At 31.7% G+C, this 21,179-nt stretch overlaps 1 protein-coding gene and 2 pseudogenes across 1 annotated transcript; 1 reads left to right on the forward strand and 2 right to left on the reverse strand.

Annotated features, from left to right (window-relative positions):
• Window positions 1-4,136: 4,136 nt before the first annotated feature.
• LOC120145447 lies at window positions 4,137-4,281 on the reverse strand (annotated as a pseudogene).
• A 1,256-nt stretch (window positions 4,282-5,537) lies between these two features.
• LOC120144824 lies at window positions 5,538-12,607 on the forward strand (annotated as a pseudogene).
• A 469-nt stretch (window positions 12,608-13,076) lies between these two features.
• On the reverse strand, window positions 13,077-13,858 carry LOC120144836 (protein IWS1 homolog 1-like). The gene is made up of 4 exons (XM_039158794.1): window positions 13,802-13,858; window positions 13,626-13,688; window positions 13,360-13,543; window positions 13,077-13,148 (listed from the first exon to the last, which is right to left on the reverse strand). The coding sequence occupies exons 1-4, from the start codon at window positions 13,852-13,854 to the stop codon at window positions 13,077-13,079; spliced, it is 372 nt and encodes a 123-aa protein (XP_039014725.1). The 5' UTR covers window positions 13,855-13,858.
• Window positions 13,859-21,179: the final 7,321 nt, after the last annotated feature.

The following is a 21,179-nucleotide window of genomic DNA, read 5'->3' on the forward strand; positions in this document are numbered from 1 at the left end:
ATTGAGAAAATGAAAGAGTGAGACCCTTAAAGGTCAATTTTCGGGTATAAATACCCTTTTCCAATGATGTCGTTTTGGGGAGGGGGTTCCTACGTATTTAGTAGATGGGAAAATATTCCCGCAGCCATTGTACTTTGTAATGTTTACAATTTGGTCACTAGAAATTAAGTTTCATGCATTATGATTTTGTCTTTAAATTTTACCCGTATTATGTTTTAGTCCTTTAATTTTGGTAGTTTTTATTTTAATCTTGAATAGTAATTATGGTTAAATTACAATTCCAATACCTCGATTTTGTGATGTTTTTGTTTATGGCTATGAATTTTTATTATTTTACAATTTAAACCTTTGATTTTTTTTAATATTATTATTAGATTATTTACAATTGTAGTGCCCAACATATGAATTATTTATATATGTTTGCCTAATCTTTTGTTAGTTTTATAATTTAATCCCTAAAATTATTATATTTATTATTTTAATTCTTTATTTATATATTTGTCAATTTTTGTTAATTATAATTTTTTTAAATATTATTTTACTCAAGCAATTTATAAAAGCACACCTTAACTAACCAGGAGTGTATTTCTAATAATTGTTCGAATAAAATAATATATTTTATATTCAAATGAATTTATTTTTTATATAATTAACGTATGTGTATTTTATTTAAAATTTAGGCCATATTCGTTTGTATGTGGAGTCCATAAAAATGCCCCTTAACTGACAAAGAAGGTATTTTCGAGGATTGTTCGTATGAAATAATAATCATTTTTTATTTTTCTAAAAATATCATGATTTAAATATTATTCGAATTTGCCAATTTCGATATTTAGATGACGTATAATCGTGTAAGTACCGATTTTGGGCTTTGTTGGGGTGCTAATCCTTGCCCACACGTAACCGACTCTCAAACCCTCTTCAAAATGAATCTCTGGTCCAACGCAGATCAATTTTTTATCCTTTAAAATTATTTTTCTTAAAATTATTTTAAAAGGTATTTTTAGGTATTCGACTTACCTAACCCAAAGGTCGATGGCGACTCCAAATTTGTCTATTTATGTATTTATTTTAAAACCCAACATGTTCCAATATTAAATTGGATCGATCCTTGAAAAAGCCCTAAAACGCCACGGGGACCGTTTCGACAGTTCTGATAACCATAGCCAAGCAAAAAGATTTGAGGAAAAATTGTTGACTGTAACTCTTCGGCTGGAGCCATAGGTACTGCCCTTTGTCTTCTATCTCTTTCTCCTTAGAAAAGAAAAAAAAGAAAAACCATACTCTACTCTTATTTATTCTACTAACGTATGATTAAATAAGGTAGTCATTAGGATATTTAAAAAAAAATTAGATATGTTAAGTTTTAATTAAATCTAATCAATTACGGTATCAAACCAAGTGAGTTCATCGAATCAAATCAATACTTGGGTAATTGAATACTGTCATAAACCAACAACAAGTTATTGTTAAATTACTATTATATCAAGTTACCTCAGTGGTTAAAATGATAGTTATTATCTCTAGAGGTCTCAGGTTCGAGCACCAACAACTGTAGAGTGTGAGTGTTCATTGTCAAATGGTTTAGAGTCTTTAAAATAGATTCTACGACTTGTAATCACCATAGATTAATCAATATATATATAATTTTTCTAATGAAAAAAATAAGCAATTGAGTAAAAGAAAAAAAACTTTGAAGATAAATTTTTTAATTATAGAAAATTAATTTATTAAATTATTTAATTGATAAATTTATTATCAAATTCATAATTGACTTTGGGTGTAGTTTACCCTTAATTTAGCAAAATTTATTTTATTGCACTTTTATTAGTGGAGTTTGATAGTTTTATCAACAAACTAAATTGTTGAAAAACAATCATGTTGGAATATTTACTCTGCTTTGGTCCTAGATTAGAGCCATCAATATCTTTTTTGTTTTCCATTTTCTGAAGATGTACAATAAGAATAAACTAGTTTACCAGCACATATTACCTGAACCAAATATTTAAGGATCAATATGGATTTTGCTTCGGATATATCTTCCTCAATATCAGAAAGGGGCGATGTCTCTTCTTCACTAGATACATTTGCTTCTAGATCTTCCAAAGAAGGAGTAGCAAAAAGTTGATCTTTAATTTTTTCAAAAAGAAAATAATAATAATAAAAACGTAATTTGAATTAATAAAGCAAGAAAAACAACAAAACACAAAATTAGTAATACAAGAAACGAGATAGGGAAGGAGGTGCAAGAAAACACATACAAGAAGAGAGCAGAGATATGAGAAATTGTGAAATTTAAAGAGAAAATAAAAGTTAAAAATAGAAATCATTTGATAATTTTTTTAAAAAAAAACCAAAAAAGAAAAACATTCTGATAACCATTTCCAAACAAAGAGATTTGAGGAAAAGTTGATAGTAATTCCTCGGCTGGAGCCATGGTCTCTGCCGTTTGCCTTCTTTCTCTATCTCTTTGGGACAGAAAACAAAGAAACACCATATTGTCATTAGGTTATTTTGAAATTTCTTTAGATATGTTAAGTTTTAATTAAATCTGATCAATTAGGTTATCAAACCAAGTGAGTTCATCGAATTAAATCAATACTTGGGTAATTGAATACTGTCATAAAGCAACAACTTATTGTTAAATTGTTATTTTCCCTAGAGGTCCTAAGTTCGAGGATCAACAACTGTAGAGTATTTGGGCGTACATTGTCAAATGGTCGAGTCTTTAAAATATATACTACCACTTGTAATCACCTAGATTAATCAATAGATATATATAATTTTTCTAGAAGAAAAACAAGCAATTTAGTGAAAGAAAATATGACTTGGATGATAAATTTTGTAAATATAAAAAAATTAAAATTTATTAAATTGTTTAATTGACAAATTTATAATTAACTTTGGGTTTATTTTTCCTTTAATTTAACAAAATTTATTTTATTACACTTTTATTAGTGGAGTTTGAAAGTTTAACCAACAAGTTAAATAGTTGAAAACCAAGCCTGTTGAATATTTATTCAATTTTACTTTGGTCCTGGACCGGAGCTATGAATGTCCTTTTTATTTTCCATTTTTTTGAAAATGAACAATAAGAAAAAACTAATTTATCAACGCATTTGATCTGAACTAAATATTTACTTCTCTTTCATGGTAAAAATCAATTAATGGAATAAATTAGAAGGGGTGATTTCTTGCAATTAGTATCGAAGTTGGTAAATCTAAATGATTAATTCAAATGAAACATGTGAAAGCAAATACATATTTAGGTATTTAAATCATTTCCAAATAAATATGGAACATAAAATTGCAAATTGCCAACTGCTAAAAACCTGGCAGCCAAAACCTGTACTGATCAAAATAGGACTAGACAACGTCCTCGACCAATTTTCAAATTTTAAATAAGATGGCACGACTGCTTCATTGAAGAAGAGTTCTAAGTAAATCTTTTTTAGTAAGTAAAATTGGCAATGTTAGACTCTAAAAGTTGACAAAGTCCGTTGATGGAGTCAGTCAAACTGATACTTGATATACTAGTGCAAGATCACAAAATATTTTTGAGGTAGAACACATATTAATAACAAAAGATTTTTATACGGATGAACTAGTGGCGGATGCAGTAAGCCCCCATAAGGGCCAAGTGCATCCCCATTATTTTGGAAATGTGGTTAAATTTAACTTAATGTGTTAAGAAAAAAAGAAAAAAAGAAAAAAATTACAATTTTTGCATACCCATTATTTTTAAGAAAATAAAATTAAAATTTTGGATCTCTATTCTTAAATTTCTAGATCCACCACTAGGATGAACACAAATAAATTTTTCGGGTGAGTACATCAGTAAAATGAATAAATAACAATAAAAAAATCGGATTTGGATGCCATGGCCCCCTTAACAATGATGCCATTGGCCCTGGTGCCAAGAAAATTCCATATATTTTCCAATGAGATGGAAGAACAAACAATGTCTATGATCTATCCGCGCATTCCTGAAGGAAATGTGCTAGAGAAACACATCGAATACATTCAACGATTCTGTGGTTTACATGATACATTTAGTACACTTGCTTCCCCAATATGTCCGAAAACTTGGGACGACCATTAAATAAACCAAAAAAAATTGTTTTTACTAAGATTGGATGAGGACCGCGCGAACGCAGGCCCCTACTACCAAAAATTATGACGTAGGCTCTCTCACTTTGGGGAGACCTTAGGCGAGAACCCCTTCTAAGTGCAATGGAGGTTAGCTTGGTGATCACTCATTGACCCATTCCAGGTAAGTATGTTGCAATGTAGCTAGTTGCCTCTTATTTGTAGGGTCCAACTCCTGGTCCCTTCTCTTCCTTCTTCACATGGTATTAATGCTTCATCATTATTCTCCGCTTCCCTAAAGACTAGTAGGGCTGAAGAATACATGGAACTAGTGAACAGATGAGAATTTGATTCCTTGTTTCTTTATCTCAATGATACAGCAAAGGTTGTAAATCAAACATGTTCTCTCTTTCGAATGGTCATAAACGAAGATATCGGTCTGAAAAACAAGTCCTCAACGGACTTGGAGAGATTTCGTAACAAAGTGTGCCCATTGCTACCATGTACAGATCGAATTTATTCCAGTTCATCCATATTGTTTTCAGTATTCTCTTGCTTTTGGTGTGAGGTAATCCAATAACCATGGCAACAACCAAGCATAGCTTGGCTTGGACGTGGATAGTTTGAAATTTTGGAGCATTTGGGCAGTTTTTTTTTTTGTCTTTAAACGTTCATCCAAATTGCACCCTTTCAACCTTTTTGTTTCAAAGAATATATGCTGAAAACATTAATGTTTTGTGCAGTAACTTGAGGAAGATTTAATATAAGATAACAATTGCACATACTGTTGTTGGGTTTGAAACGAGTTAATTGGTAAAACAATATGGTTGCAGACTCATAATCACAATGCATTCTTAATTGAGCTTCTAAAGCCAAGATAGTCAGGTCAGATCTTGTACAAAACCAATATAAAATAACCTAACAAAACGCTTGAATGATTCATCCAATTTTTTTGGTTTCTGAATCTAGTATCCTTTATGCACCTTGCGTGTCTTTGATTCAAGACACCATGCGTTACCTGTTGCATGGATCATTACATGTAGCGTTGCAACTTGCAAAGTGATATAGGTTAAGCAAAACTTTTAACAACCATTATATGTTTTGATGAGTTGAGTAACATAAATGACCTATGTTAAAGTGAAATGGGACCTCTTTAAGGAGACTATTAAGCATAAGTTCTTTTAAATTATTGTAGAATCAGATGATGTTCATGACTATATGAACATATCCATGAGAACTAGTATTCTTGTCAGAGAGGTAGTTGCGTGAAGTATATCATCGTTTACATAAACGACAGAATAATTCAAGTACATCACGTCTACTAGTCAGTTAGTATTTCACAAGGGAATGTTCAAAGGAGAATACATATCTATCCTATGCAACTATCGATCGTAGAGTCTCTCACCACATCAAACTAAAATATTTTGACAAAACCATCAATTTCATTCATGTTAAGGATAGTTGAAAGCCTGATCAAGAGTACATTTTGTTGTCCCATCCTATTCTCCCTTTGGCGCGTTCGAAGATCTTGGGTGAGGAATGTTGTTAAAAAATGTTGCAAATATTGAAGTTCAGCTTGAGATTTTGAAGCGTCTTGGTGAAATAGTTTACGTCATTCGGTGAGGCGTAAATACTTTGGCTGCGTCGGAAGAACTAATTCAGGATTTTGTTGATCAAACTGCCTTCCTGAATCATTTCAAATCCTCTTCTGTGCCTAAGATTGATTATTTCTCTTTCACTATTACTCATGCACAAATAAGCAGATGCCGCCAAGGTTTCCATATGTAGTACTGATGTTACTTATTCATGTCTTCTTGACCCGAAACACGACTTTTAACAACGAAAAGTTTTCAGGTTGCAAGCCATGAGGCATGTTGTAATACCCCAAATATTGAATTAGGGACTTTATTAAAAGGATTTAAAAATATGAGGATGTATTCGAGTAAGTAACAAAATATGAGAAGGATATGTAATAGTGTTTAGACTAAAGTGTATCACTTGATAAAGTAAGAGGGCATTTTGGTCTTTTAAAAAGATAAAGGAATTTAAAAATATATCATAGTTAGGGATTTTAAAATAGGGGAAAAAGAGAAAAGTGAAGTATTTCTTTTATTATTCTTCTCCTTCATGTGAGTGGTGCTATCCTCCATGATATAAGGTAAACTTCCATTAGCTAATTGTTTCTTTAACTTATGGGTTGCTTTAGTAACATTAAGTGATATGTAAGCTTAATGAAGGATTAAAAAAGGTTAAAACTATGAAATGGAGGAAATATGGGAAATTTTAGAAAATGGGTTTTGAAGTGATATGTTAAAATATAAGTGTTTATTGAGGTTTATTGGTAGAATTGACTTGTCATAGAAGTAAATGAGAGATTAGAAGTATTAGATGGGATTAAGAACATATTAGAAAAAGTGGTTTGATTCTTAGAATTGAATGTTCTTGAATAATTTTAGAATGTTACTTTTAGAAATATCCTATTTTGTGGTTAATTAAATTAAAACAAAATTTTAAGGGTTTTCAAATGATAAACATTATTCTAAAAGTGATGTGACATCCATATATCGTGTACGGAAGATATACAGAATATGAGTGTTATATTTATTGGTATCAGAGCTACAAGTTTAGTCGATTCTCGGCCAAAACCGGGTTTAATTGAACTAAGGAAAAGGATTACATGCCATTAAGATTGTCAAAGTTACTGATATGATGTCAATTAGAGTGTGATAGACACCACTCCTTACTAACTTGAGTGTTTTTATTATATACGTTCTAAATGATGTAGGAAACTAAGGATAAAAGTAGGAAAGTAATAATATTAAAAATAAGGTTGAGATCAAAATCGACTTAAGAGAATTCGACATGACTTCAGTATCATGTCTTAGAATGGTAGGAAAATTCTAGGGATTTTCCTCCATTATGTGGAAGGAATGTCCCAGCGTTTAATGACATTTTCGCAATTGAGAAATACTTAAGTGAAGCATTAAAGTGTTTAAGGTGTGGTTAATTTGAATAAGAGAAAGTGGGTAAGCGGTAAATACATTATTGCTAAAAGCTTATAGAAAGAGGAGTTATTAGTGAATCAAATGATTATGAGTTTGTTTGAAATAAATGTTAAGTTTTATGGACTTGATAGATAGTACTTTTAGAAGGTAATTTGTGAAAATGGATTATTTACTCAATCCATGCTATAATGAATTAATGCTTAAATGGAGATTTACTCTCGAGGACTTGAAAAGTGTCAAGTTTGTAGTGATAAAAATGGTAAATTTGTTTATTAGTGAAATTTTTAGTATTAACTGCTAAGAATTTATATGAAATTGACAAGTCTTTTTATTAAATGATGTGGATAATTAGACCTTCATATTTGAGAGGGAAATTGTTTCAACTGCTCGAGAACATTCTTAATGGATCCGAAAAAGTTATATGGATTACCTCAAAAAGGAAATAAGAAATTTTGAAATAAGAGTATCCTATTCAATTTGATCTCGAGTGATATGATAGCGATAAACCCTATGGGTCATGGTGCAAGTGTGAGTTGGACATGTAGTAAATATTCGATAAAGATTCTAATGTTATGTTCCCTATGAGTCTGATGGAATTATCCTTTGATAATTTAAGATCATATTGGGTATATGTTGTTTGTCTCTAGAGACGATTAGGTCAGAGAGATACATATATATATACATAGTTTTTCTGGCTAATGTGGTATATACTCAATTGATTAAAGAAGAATTGTTTGATAATTTCACAAAAGTTGGAAATTTATAGATGTCTTTTCAGATAGAATTATGGGGTTATCTCCAGATTGAGAGGTAGAATTCAAAGTTGATGGTTAGTAAATTATTGAACATGTCTCTCTAATTTTGTATCCAATGACTTAAACGAGTTAAGAAAATTAGAGGATCAATTAAAAGAGTTAATTTATCAAGGTTTTAACAGATTGAGTGTATCATTGTGGGGAATACTCATGTTATTCGCAGAAAGAAAGATGAATCTATGTGGTGATCCATATATTATTGATAGTTAAATAAGGTAACAAGAAAGAATAAGTATTCTCTCTTGAGGGTTGAAGATCTGTTTGATCAATGGAAAGTCACAACAGTGTTCTTTAAGATAGACTTTAGGTCAGAATTGCCACCAATTAAAGATTGCAGAGAATGTTAATAAAGGCACCAATGTTTATACAAATTGAGTTGGGTAAAAATTTATATGGTTTTTAGATATGCATCTCCTAACGGCTTATAAAGGGGTTCTTATGCAAAATGATAAAGTTGTGGCATATGCATCAATAAAGTTAAAGAATCGCAATAGGAATTATATATGCATGCATTAGAGTCGACCGTAGTCTGGACATTATAATTTGTATAGTAAGCGGTACTATAGTTGTGGTAATTACAAAAGTCTTATGTTGATTCGAAGAGAAAAGTAATTGAATAACAAGAAAGTGGTAAAGTCTTATGAAAGTATCACTTTGGAAGTAAGTATAGCAATTGGGACTGGATTTTCGAATTATTGAACCTTAATAGATTTTATCAGTTAACTAAAAAAGAGCTAATACAGATCTGGATTAGAGAAATCCATAAATCGCGTAACCAAAAATGATTCCTCTAGTTGTAGTAGTATGGTAAACGAGAAAAGTTTTTTTTTAATTCGAGGAAGAATTTTCTAAAGGGGGAGAATTGTAATACCCCAAATATTGAATTAGGGACTTTATCGAAAGGATTTAAAAATATGAGCATGTATTCGAGTAAATAACAAAAGATGAGAAGGATCTGTAATAGTGTTTAGACTAAAGTGTATCACTTGATAAAGTAAGAGGGCATTTTGGTCTTTTAAAAAGATAAAGAAATTTAAAAATATATCATAGTTAGGGATTTTAAATAGGGGAAAAAGAGGAAAGTAAAGCATTTCTTTTCTTCTTCTTCTCCTTCATGTGAGTGGTGTTATCCTCCATGGTATAAGGTAAACTTCCATTAGCTAATTCTTTCTTTAAATTATGGGTTGCTTTGGTAACATTAAGTGATATATAAGCTTAATGAAGGATTAAAGAATGTTAAAACTATGAAATGGAGGAAATATGAGAAATTTTAGAAAATGGTTTTTGAAGTGATATGTCAAAATATAAGTGTTTATTGAGGTTTATTGGTAGAATTGACTTGTCATAGAAGTAAATGAGAGATTAGAATTATTAGATGGGATTAAGAACATATAAGAAAAAGTGGTTTGAATCTTAGAATTGAATGTTCTTGAATGATTTTAGATGTTTTAAGAGGATAAATGAAGGAATGTTAATATGGATAGGTAAGGAAGAGTTTAATAATATTATATGGGGTAAATATAACGAGAATTGACCACTTTGGGATGAAAATCGAGTTGAAAACTGGAAATTCTGGGCTGGGGTATCTGTACTGCTAAGAACAGTACTGATACCATAGGCTAAAATGGGATGAAATACCTGAGTAGTATTGATACTGTTTGAATCAGTATCGATACTGACAAGGTAGTATCGATACAATGGTAAGGGTATCGATACCAATCTATATCGAATCTAAAATTGGTATCGATACCAGAAGGGGGTATCGGTACCATAGTAGAGTAGTATCGATACCATGATAGGGGTATCGATACTATAGAGCCATAAATGTTAAAAATAGGTTTATATTGTTATAGAAAGTTAATGATATGTCCTTTTGAGTATTGTTTAAGTATAATGGTTAGAAAATATACTAACTTTGGGTATGGTACATGTTTTAATGGATGCTTGAGTCAGATCGAAACCAAGCTTCCGAGTCAAGCAAAACAAAGGGCAAAGGAAAAGTACCGGAGTAATCCGCCTTACGCTTTGGATGTTTAGCAAGGAAAGTTAGGTGAGTGCATTTAAATATGTACGTATATGTTACGATAGACCTATTTGTATGACTTATTAATGTAAATTTGGTGATTTCTAAAGGACACTAAGTGTGTAAAATAAATGAAATCATACTAAGTGTATGAATTTCAGATAGGGAGTTTTGTACGCTAAAATGTTAAGAAATCATACTAAGTGTATGAATTTCAGATAGGGCGTTTCGTATGCTAAAATGTTAAGAAATCATACTAAGTGTATGAATTTCAGTTAGGGCGTTTCGTACGCTAAAATGTTAAGAAACCATACTAAGTGTATGAATTTCAGATAGGGCGTTTTGTACGCTAAAATGATAAGGAAATCATACTAAGTGTATGAATTTCCATATAGGACACTTCGAATGCTAATATGATAAGAAATTCATACTAAGTGTATGAATTTCTGTATTGGACATCTTGGGTGCTAAAGGACAAGAAATACATACTATGTGTATAAATTTCCGTATGGAAAATATATGGGTATACACATAAGAACTACATAATAAGGAAATGGATCTTTTATTAGTAATGGGTATGCAAACCACATAGATTTTAGAAAGGGTTGATAAATGATGATATTAGCACTAGGGATGTAGATTATGGAATACTTTATGAATTGAAAGATGAAATTGTTAGAGGTTCATAATAAAGGTTGAATTGTTGTAATTGTATTGGATGGGTAATTCATGTAAATTATAGAAAGAAAATTGAGGTATTATTGCACTGACAGTATGAGTATAAACCATAGAATGTATAATGATGGAAAGAGTTAATTGATACGATGAATGATTAATATAGTAGAGACTGCTCTAAAATAAAAGATCAAGAGGCCTAACTGTGCATATGACATAAAGGTGTCCTTTATGCCAATTAAATGAAAGACTAAGTGTCTTTAAGGCCTAGTAGGCATTTGGCAGAAAGGTGTCATTTATGCCAGTTAGATGAACGGTTAAGTACCGTTGAGTAAAAGAATAATGGCCTAGCTGTGCATTTGGCAGAAAATTGTCATTTATGCCAGTTAGACGAACGTTAAACACTAATGAATAAGATAATAAAGGAATTTTAATGTATTGTGATATGAAGGGAAGATATATTTATATATTGTACAACAATGCATAATTGTATGAAAGGATGCCAGAAATGAAATGTATAATAGTGTATCAAAGGCATGAAAGGATGCCATAAATGAAAGGTATAATAGTGTATAAAAGACATGTAAGGATGACATAATTGAAATGCATATAGGTGCATTATAATCATGAATGGATGCTATCAATGAAAATAAAGAATAATGACTAAAGAGATAAATGGAAAAGAAAAATATAAAGGAAGATAGGTATGCTAGGCATACGAAAAAGAATTAAGAAAATGGTGAATGGAATATGGTCTGAATGAGGAGGAGTATGGGATACTTAAAGAATATACGAGTTAGTACAAAATAAATAAATGTGACATATTTACGTATATTTAAAGGTTACATTACGATATTATGTTTCACTAAGTAATTACTTAATGTGTGTTTATTTCACGCGTAGGTAAAGGCATGGATTAGTGCGTAAGGAGTGTAGCAGTAGCAGCAGCTTTCATCAATTAAAGGTTGACTCATCAGTAATATTATGACAATCTTATTCAATTTAAGAACTTAATTGGCATGTAATGAAACTATGGTAAACATTTTATAATGAAATTAATGAATAATTTTAGAATGTTACTATTAGAAATATCCTATTTTTTGGTTAATCAAATTGAAACAATTTTTTAAGGGTTTTCAAATAATAAACATTATTCTAAAAATAATGTGACATCCATATCTCGTGTACGGAAGGGTATATGGAATATGAGTGTTACACATGCTGCCAAAGAAGCCTACCACGTGAAGCTGAAAACGAAATTGTTTGACAATTCACATCTTGCTGCACTTCATAGAGTCGACTGGTTGGTGCACAAGCTGAAAACGGGGTTGCATTCGACATATTGGCTTGTCCGGTATGTGGATGAAAGTGATTATTTTCAGAATGTCAAGGAAGAATACATTGCATCTATGTCTTGGCACCAGATTCCTGACTCTGCTGTTACCTTAAGATGGCAATTGCCATCTATTTGCAAAGGTAGCAAGTCTCAAAGAGAGCAGCATTACACATGCAAGGAAAGTTTTGCAAGCATGTCATTAAGGTCAATATGATGTGTGAAAACGACGAAGGATGCAAACCTTACATGTCTTCTCAATCGTTTGAGAGAGATATTGATGGATCTTTGGAAGAAACGAACAGGTGACTCGATTGTACTAGATGAGTCAATTGCCTGGACCTACAAGATGCTTGCTCAAATCAAACAACTTGTTGAACAGAATGGTTCAAATGATATTGGCATCGCGGTTAATAATATGCCATTGAAATGTGTTTCTAAGAAGGGCAGGACATTTGTAGGTACACTGGGTTCCTTTTCGATCTCTTCCATCTACTTCCAAGACCATCACCAAGAATCTGCAGAAGAAGAATACTAAATGGAAGAGATTATCAAGATTAAGCTGACCATCAAAGTTGTTTCTATGGGGCTATCTTAAGACCCTAAGCCGTGGGACCTGCTGTATTTGCAAACACAGTCCAATATCATCTTCAACTTCATTGCCTGAAGTATTTTAGAAACCAAGCTAGTTTACAAATAGAATGAGTGAAACTTTGTAACTTGTAAATATGTCTAGCTGAACTTGTAAAAAAAAATTGTTTGAGAATCCTTAGATTCGTCAACATTCATTTCTGGAGAAAACTGAAGGCCAAAATCTAGAAAAATATATACAAGCGGCAGAGAAAAAAATACATATATACATGTAAACAGAGGTGGTGAGCAGAAGAAAAAAATCAGAATCAATGCACTTGAAACATTACGTTACCATATTTATTTGACTTGAACCGAAGGTACTTTTCCAAGATAGAATTAATGGAACTCCAAAATGAATCCCTTTTAACTATTAGAAACCATTGGATATGTAAATCAGAAACCATCAAAGAAGCTCTCTCCAGCGAAAGACGCAACTTACAGTTTGGATATGTGGATTGTGGAGTATCGTTTACAGGTACGTAAGCATACCACGACCCTCAAAACTAAGTTTCGTCGCCAGCAGTTGCTTTTTTTTGGGGGGGGGGGGCTTTCAACTGCTGCAACTTTTTATTCATCTGCCAGGAAAAAATTTTGAATTCAGAAAATGTAGCAAAAAGAGAATAAGGGGGATTATGCTTGTTGCACCTCATTCATTCTGTACCACTATTAAGTAAATTTATGGAGACATTAAGAGGGTATTATGTTAGGTTTTCTACTGATGAAGGAACGAAATAAGATAAACATCCCCTTTGGTTTCGTCATTTAATACTAGAGAGAGAAGACAACCTTTAAACGACGCTGCTGTACAACTTGTTTTGCACGAGCTCTAATTTCATCTGGGTCAATCTTAGACTGGGGACGCACAACAAAATCCAATGGTGTTGCATCTGGCCTTGAAGCATGTACCCTTGAAGAAGATTCAGACCTGGAAGCATTTTGGCCTGATGATAATCGACCAGACTTGTGGTCCCTGTCGTTTATAACCAACAAATAGTCAATAGCATAAATGATCAGAATAATGCTGTTAAACCAAATGTTAGTTTTCATCTTACCGAGAAATATCCAAATCAAAATCACCATCTCTAGATTCCATTGATGCAGCTCTATTTACAGGCCTACAAATGAATTTTGGAAAAACCAGTAAGAAACAGCACAATGTGAAAACGCGTGCACATTGTAAGCAAACATGACATCATATTTTGCATAAAACTTTTTTTTTAAAAAGTACCTCTTTACGGGTGGCCTTCGCATTGGAAATCTATCATCATCAACATTTCTCATGTCTTCAAAATTATTAATAAAAGATAATGCATCTAGACAGAACAATTCCATTTATATCCCGAAAAATTCAGCAATCTTTAATAAGAGCACTAGGTTTGAAGACATGAATGTTGAGGAGATGTGCTACTGAGTAAAAAAGACAAAACATAAAGATCAAGAGGCATGACTATTGCTGATATAAATCCAAAGATGATACGAAGGAAGCAGGGAGAAATTTAGAACATAAACAGGAATTTAAACCAGAACATTACCCATTTATCAACCAAATCCTTCGCGAGTTTCCTGTTGGAAGTGGTTTCCTCGTCAGATTTTGATAAGAACATAATGACCTGCACATATATGAATTTCGGGGAGCAAAGAATTAAAACTGAAAGATGCTTCAAAATACAAAGCTGAATGTGATTGTTGTTGTAAGGAAGTTTCTACTTTTCTAAGACCACTTCTCTTTAGCTGCTCCCTTCTATCATGCTGTTCTAGATCAATTTGAAACTGCATGAAAGACACATTTCAGTTTTCATGCAGCAAAACGTCAGGACAGTGACCATTATTACACAGGCAAAAATAGAAAGATGCCAGTTTATACGTCAGTTAAAATCTGCAAAGTAGCTGCACGAATATTTATATTTGGTAAGCTTCCATCAGGAAGGGGTTCAAGCAAAATTTTCAACAAGGTTAAAACTCCATGATCTAAGAATTCTGGTTGTTGTTGCTTCTTGCATAAAGAGTAATTTAAAAGAAGATGAGAATGGACATCTCTAGAAAAATACAAGCAAAGCATATTAACTCAGGTAGCAGTTGTTAACGTTAAGCTAAGAAAACAAGCTTGAAAGCAAAAAGGAGATGAGGAGCAGAAAACAAAAGAAAAGGGAATGCGAAAGATCAAAAACAAGATTGAGAGACTTCAACATGCTCTCTTCCATTCTAAATTTTAAACATGATTACAAAACACAATAGTCTAAAATGTACAGCTGTCAAACATTAGAATAAAAGAAACACTTAAACAGACTCAAAAACAGCTAAAAGACATAATTACAGCTGACATACAAAACATATCTGATTTACGATATAATCTGGGTTGCAACCTAATATCTAGTTTCCAACTTAAATTTTGAGTTGCAACATAAAATTTGATTTCCAATATCATACTCAATACATCAACACTCCATCTTGAGGTCGATATTGGTCATACCAAGCTCATGTTTGAGAAAAGATATTTTATTCCTTGAAAGAGTCTTTGTCATCAAATCAGCAACCTGCATTTCAGAAGAACAAAATTTCATCTTGATCTGCAAATTATTTTCAGCTTCACGAATTGCATGGAACTTTACGTTTATGTGCTTTGTTCTACCATGCTGAAGTAGATTTTCAGCAATTGCTATAGCAAACTTGTTGTCACAAAGTAGAACAGTAGCACCTTCTTGCTCAAATCCAAGATCAGAAAGCAAATTTCGCAACCAAATTGCTTGATTTGTTGCAGCAACAACAACAATGTATTCAGCTTCAACAGTTGATTGAGCCACAACATGTTGCTTCTTCGAACTCCAGCAGATTGCACCCAAGCCAAGGTCGAAAACATATCCAAATGTACTTTTCATATCATCCAAACTTCCGGCCCAGTCACTGTAAGAGTATCTATTCAACAATACACTACCATTCTTCAAATAGTTCAGCCTCACACATTGTGCTTTTCACATACCCGAAACTCTCTTAACAACACCCAAATGAACATTAGTTGCTGAACTCAAGAAACTAGATAACAACGTTGCAGGAAACATTAAATCTGGTCTTGTTGCTGTCAAATAAAGCAAGTTTCCAACTACACTTTTGAAAATAGAAGGATCACAGAGTTTCTCACCATCGTTCTTTGCAGCTTCAAGTTTAAAGGTAATGGTGAATAAACTCCTTTACAAGATTCCAGCTTAAATTTCCTTAGAACATCCAAGGCATATTTCTGTTGTGTAATAAAGATACCAGCTTCATTTTGATTTATTTCCATGCCGAGAAAGTAGCTTATTAAGCTAAGATTAGACATCTTAAATTCCTCTTGCATACTTAACTTGAATGTTGAAAGAGCTTCAACATTGCTTCCCATTACCAACAGATCATCAACATAAAAAGAAACAAGCAAATCAACATTCTCATCTTTTTTAAGATACAAAGTAGCTTCATTAACGCTCCTTTGAAAACCTAACTTCTGCAAATAAGAATCAATTCGATAATACCAAGCCCTTGGTGCTTGTTTCAAGTTTCAAGTTAGCCCCAAGTGAGAGTAGTGGGAGCAGATTATTGGTTTTTGCTGTCTGTCTTGTGGTCGATCACGTTGAGTTCTATGACACCTCATGTCTTGAATTTTTCTGTGAATACGAACTGGGAGCCGCCAATGACAGCGGTGGTTCTGAAAAGTTAGTAAATTATCTTCCTGGTCAGGGGAGTGGACGGAGAAGGAGTGCATGGGTGATCATGTGTTGATTCTATGTCGTAAGGATATGGTTAAAGAAGACAAGAATAATGAGGAGGCATCGTTTCAATTCTACATGAAATATTTCAATAGATATATCTTTGTGGAGAAATATGGAGTTCATGTATTTTATGTGGATGCAGAGAGTTGCACCCTTACTAATGTGATGAGATGTGATAAATCCAACCAGAATTTTGATTCTCAAGAAGATGCTAATACTGAGGAGTGAGGAACCCCATCACCATTCTGGTACAAAAAGGAGCTTTAGTTATAGTGGTGGTGAAGAAGGGGACGAAGGGTCTAGAAGATTGAAATACTTCCGTTTCTTATAAGATTCAACTTTTCGATAATGTCATCCCAATTCATAGGTAAGCCGGTTTGATACTTTCATTTCATTTTTTGTATTACCGTACTTGTATTGCCATTGTCATAAAAAAATTTCAACTTGATTTGAATGAATATAAGGCTAGGAAACAACTTCCATGGGTAACTCTAAATTTATGGTGCATTTACTCATTAATACGCTGATGACGGGCAATTACTTTCTTATAATATGGTTATCAGACATAAATTGCTGGTCATTTACAAAGTGCTATAGGCCTATATATACCATTTTGAGTAAGTGGAACCTTTTGTGATAGTTTTACATAAAATGGGAAATTTGTTCAATAATTTGTGATAGTTGCTAATTATTTTCTTCACCTGTCTTCTTTTGTAGGTATAGAAGAGAATTTCCAGGATGGAAATTGGCTTGGTTTAATTCATAGGAGCAATGGTGGCTGCAATGGCATTCGTAATATGTTCTTGATCCACCAAGTTTGATGTGGTGTTTCCCAGGAAACTAAATTTCAGCAAATTGCTCTTTTCCCCAGAATTATATGAATCCAGAATTTTTCGAAGTTTTCTTTTGTCAGAACTTCTGGAGATTCGGTTTGTTGGACTTTGATTATGAAATAAGTTGGGATGAAGATCTGTTGTGTGAATGTCACTGCCTCTCAAGATGGAACCTGCTGCCATATTTGAGTTCACCCCAATCATGTATTTCTTCAAGTCTTCACATATAACAGTAGCGGACCTAGAAATTTAAAAATAAGGATCCAAAAATTTTAGTACATTTTTTTCTCAATAAAATAGGTATGCAATATTTTTTATTTTTTCTCATTCGCTTAATATATTGAACTATATTTAAGAACTTATGCAAAATAATGGGTATGCACTTGGTCCCCTAGGAGGCTAAATTCCGCCTCTGCTCTACGAGAGATAGAAGCACAAGGGAAAAGATGAGAGTCAAGAAGGAGAATAAAGTGGAGAGGATCCCTTTCAATCGTTCCTTAAGGTATAAATACTCAAACTACATAAGGCGGCTGATGTTAGACCTATGATGATAGCTATTTGTTGGTTTACTTATAAAGATGGTTACAATAGCATGTTTGATAATGATAAATCATGTAAAACTATTAAATGTCTAATCATGGGTATGCAGTTATCCGGAGAGTATGAGACTCTAAGTGAATCATGAGCGTTGATACTATTTTCGAGAATATTTCTAGATGAATCATGGGTGGAAATATTATTTTTGAATGATATCTTAGGGGATATAACAATTTTTTTTATGAATTTCGGGAAATAATAGGAAAGTAAGGTCTTTTTGTTTGGTTGGTTTTGACTGAAGAACGATTGAAATGTATGAGCAGTGCGACGATTTTGATATGTGAGCAGTTGTTTAATCGTTAAAGAAACAGGACAGACAAATTAAAATGATAAAATGTAAAATAAGATAAAATAAAGTCCAATGAGCGAAAAAATCTAATGTATTAAATTTAGTGAGAAAATTGAAAATTTTTAAAGTTCAGTGAACAAAGTACGAGAAGAGTAAAGCTTAGTGATGAAATTTGAAATTTAGCCTTTTAATTTTACGGTTGGAGAGGATGGGACCTATGTTTAAAATGTTATTTGCTCTTAGCAATTTCATTGATACTTGGGAAATATAGAAATAGACTCGGAATATCCTTTCATATGAAATACTTCATAAGCTTGGTATTGATGCATTCAAGTTATATAAAATTGTTTCTTTAGAGGTGACAGATAAACGTGCATCTTATTATTTTAAAAATAATTGATTTAATAATATTTGAAATCCTCAAAATTATTTTTAAGAAAACTAATATAACCTTCAAATTGTTATTACACTCAATGTCATATTCAAACTCAAGAGAGAAAATTTAATATAACCCCTCGATCAACTGTTTTCGTGATTAAAACACGATAATTCACTATGCATACGAGACAATAGACGATGGTTAATAACTACAAATAAATTAAGTTAATTTTTGACCAAATTCGAAACTGAAATTAAGTTTTTTAAATTTAGAAACTCATATAACGTTTTTTTAAAGAAAATTGATGGTCACATTAGGTTAAAGTTGTTGCGTGTAATTAAACCCTATAATTTGATGCAACGGTAACGAACAAAATGGGAAAAGCGATACAATGGATTGAGGGTGGAGGGTGGAGACTGGAGACTGGAGATCTTACTCGTATTGAGTAAACCTCCAAATCCTTGATTAATATAACTAAAAGATATAATAAATTTAAATACATTCAAGTATATAGCTTTTAATATTATTATGATAATAATAATATCAAATAAATTAAATTCTAATTAACCTTACTCGTTAAAATTAGTTTCTATTGTTTTTCAATACTACATGGTTATTGTCGTAAGAAAGAACTATACTTAATTGATTAAATGTCCGGTGTAAAAAACCTCTAAAATTAACAATGGATACTATGACCAATAACGATGCGATCTACTAATAAAATATCGGACCCTTAATTTCAGAGGCTGAAGATCAAACCCCGATGATAATAATATTAGATAAAAAAACAATGACTATTGAGAAGGTGGGACACGTGTATATTAGGGTTTTTTATTAAAATAAATGTGATTACAAAGTAGTATGTAATAATCCAAAAATAAGATTAGTGACTAAAATATAAATTTTGAAAGTTTAGTGGGCAAAGTAAAAACTTAGAAAAAATTATGGACCAAAGAAGTAATTTTCCCAAAAAAAATTATTCTATAAATTAATAATACATATTTAAGAGTAGATTCTTTATGGAATTCAGATTTTGATTCGGAAGTGGTGCCAAACTGAGAAAACTTAAAAATAATTACAATAATATCACTCTATATATAGTTTTTTCAATTAAGTTATTATTTTTATTGAATAAAAATAATATTTTTATTATTATTTTGGATCGGGTTGGGTTTCTAAGTTATATGTCGAGTCGGATTCGGGTCAGGTGAAATTTTATTTTGGTCGGGTCGGGTAGGATCTCGGGTGTAGGATCATTTGTTCTCGGATCGGGTCGAGTAGGATCTCGAGTGTAGGATCCTTTGTTCTCAGGTTGGGTCGGGTGGACCAAAAACTCGACCGACCCATGTCCATCCCTAGACGAGGATCACGTACTTAATATTCTCAATCAAAAATTATTGGGCTACAAAATGAAATTAAAAGATATAGTATTGTAAAAAAAATATGATACAATAAAGGAACGGTACAGAAAAAGAGACAGTATGCAAAAAAAGAATAGTACATTAAGAAAGGCAGTAAAAATTTAATTATTATATCGCAATAAAGTTTTGTATGTAAAAGAAAAATTGATTTAACATTAAATGGTTTATAAATGAAAAATTAAATTATAAGTTGTGCACATATGAAATGATCTGGTTAAATCTTATTTAATTGAATATTTTTTATATGAAATTTTGTACTAAAACGTATATGTTAAATAATATTGTTATGCGACTTTAAAAGTATAAATTAAATGGATTGAATCTAAAAGTGTATATATGTGTGTGAATAGATTAAGGGTAAACCATATGCAACTAACTTAAGAAAATTTATGTGCCTAATGTGGAATATGATAATGATCGTTGTCAATGAGTAATTGTGTGACAGTAAACAATAACCATAAATAACCATAAAGTAGATATCTCAATAAATTTAATTATAAATATTACAAATGTTATATATATATATATATATATATATATATATATATATATATATATATATATATATATATATAAATGATAAGGGTTGTATTAAAATTGTAGAGTAATATAATGTAAGAAATCATAATAAAAAAAGAAAAAAATATGATAAGTGGTTAGGTGGTTATGTATGAGTAGTAATAAATTATATTATAAAGATTAATCAGATTATTATTTTGAGTAAGTAGTGTTAATTGTGATATAAATTATATTAGGTTGTTATGTATGTAAATTGAAAATTAAATATTTCATTATGAATTTATGTAACTAAATAATTTAATAATAATTGCTAAATTTGAAAGTTTTGAAAGAAGCTAAATTTTCACCAGTTTCAAGTAGGAAATATTATTAAAAAAACAATATGATATCCTTAATTTGTATTTGGGTTCGAATGAGTGTTACGTGTGTTACATAACATATGTTCTAAATACTCTCAACCATTTGACAATTAATGCTCAATCACCCTTGCAATCATTGATGCTCAAACATATGACCTTTAGAAACAACAGTAATTACTTTAACCACTTGAGGTAAGTTAGTTCGTGTGTGTATATTAGGTTTAGTTTCCAAGAAACTGGCACATTTTAAAACATTGGCACATTATCCAGCCACACTCTTCATTAAAAAGAAAACGAAATAAAAAAGACATCTAACATCTAAGATTAAGGGTTTGATCTCCCAAACCAGTCTTTTATTTCAGCACTCACGTGAGGTGACCTAGTAATAGCCCAGCTGAAATTAGTAAATACTTACTAGTAATACCGTGCTCTACTGCTCATACTGTCTACAAACAAAGCGTATAGTCTA

Source organism: Hibiscus syriacus, unplaced genomic scaffold, assembly GCF_006381635.1.
Source record: "Hibiscus syriacus cultivar Baekdansim isolate YM2019G1 unplaced genomic scaffold, ASM638163v2 tig00002338_pilon, whole genome shotgun sequence".
In the NCBI taxonomy this organism is placed as follows: Eukaryota; Viridiplantae; Streptophyta; class Magnoliopsida; order Malvales; family Malvaceae; genus Hibiscus; species Hibiscus syriacus.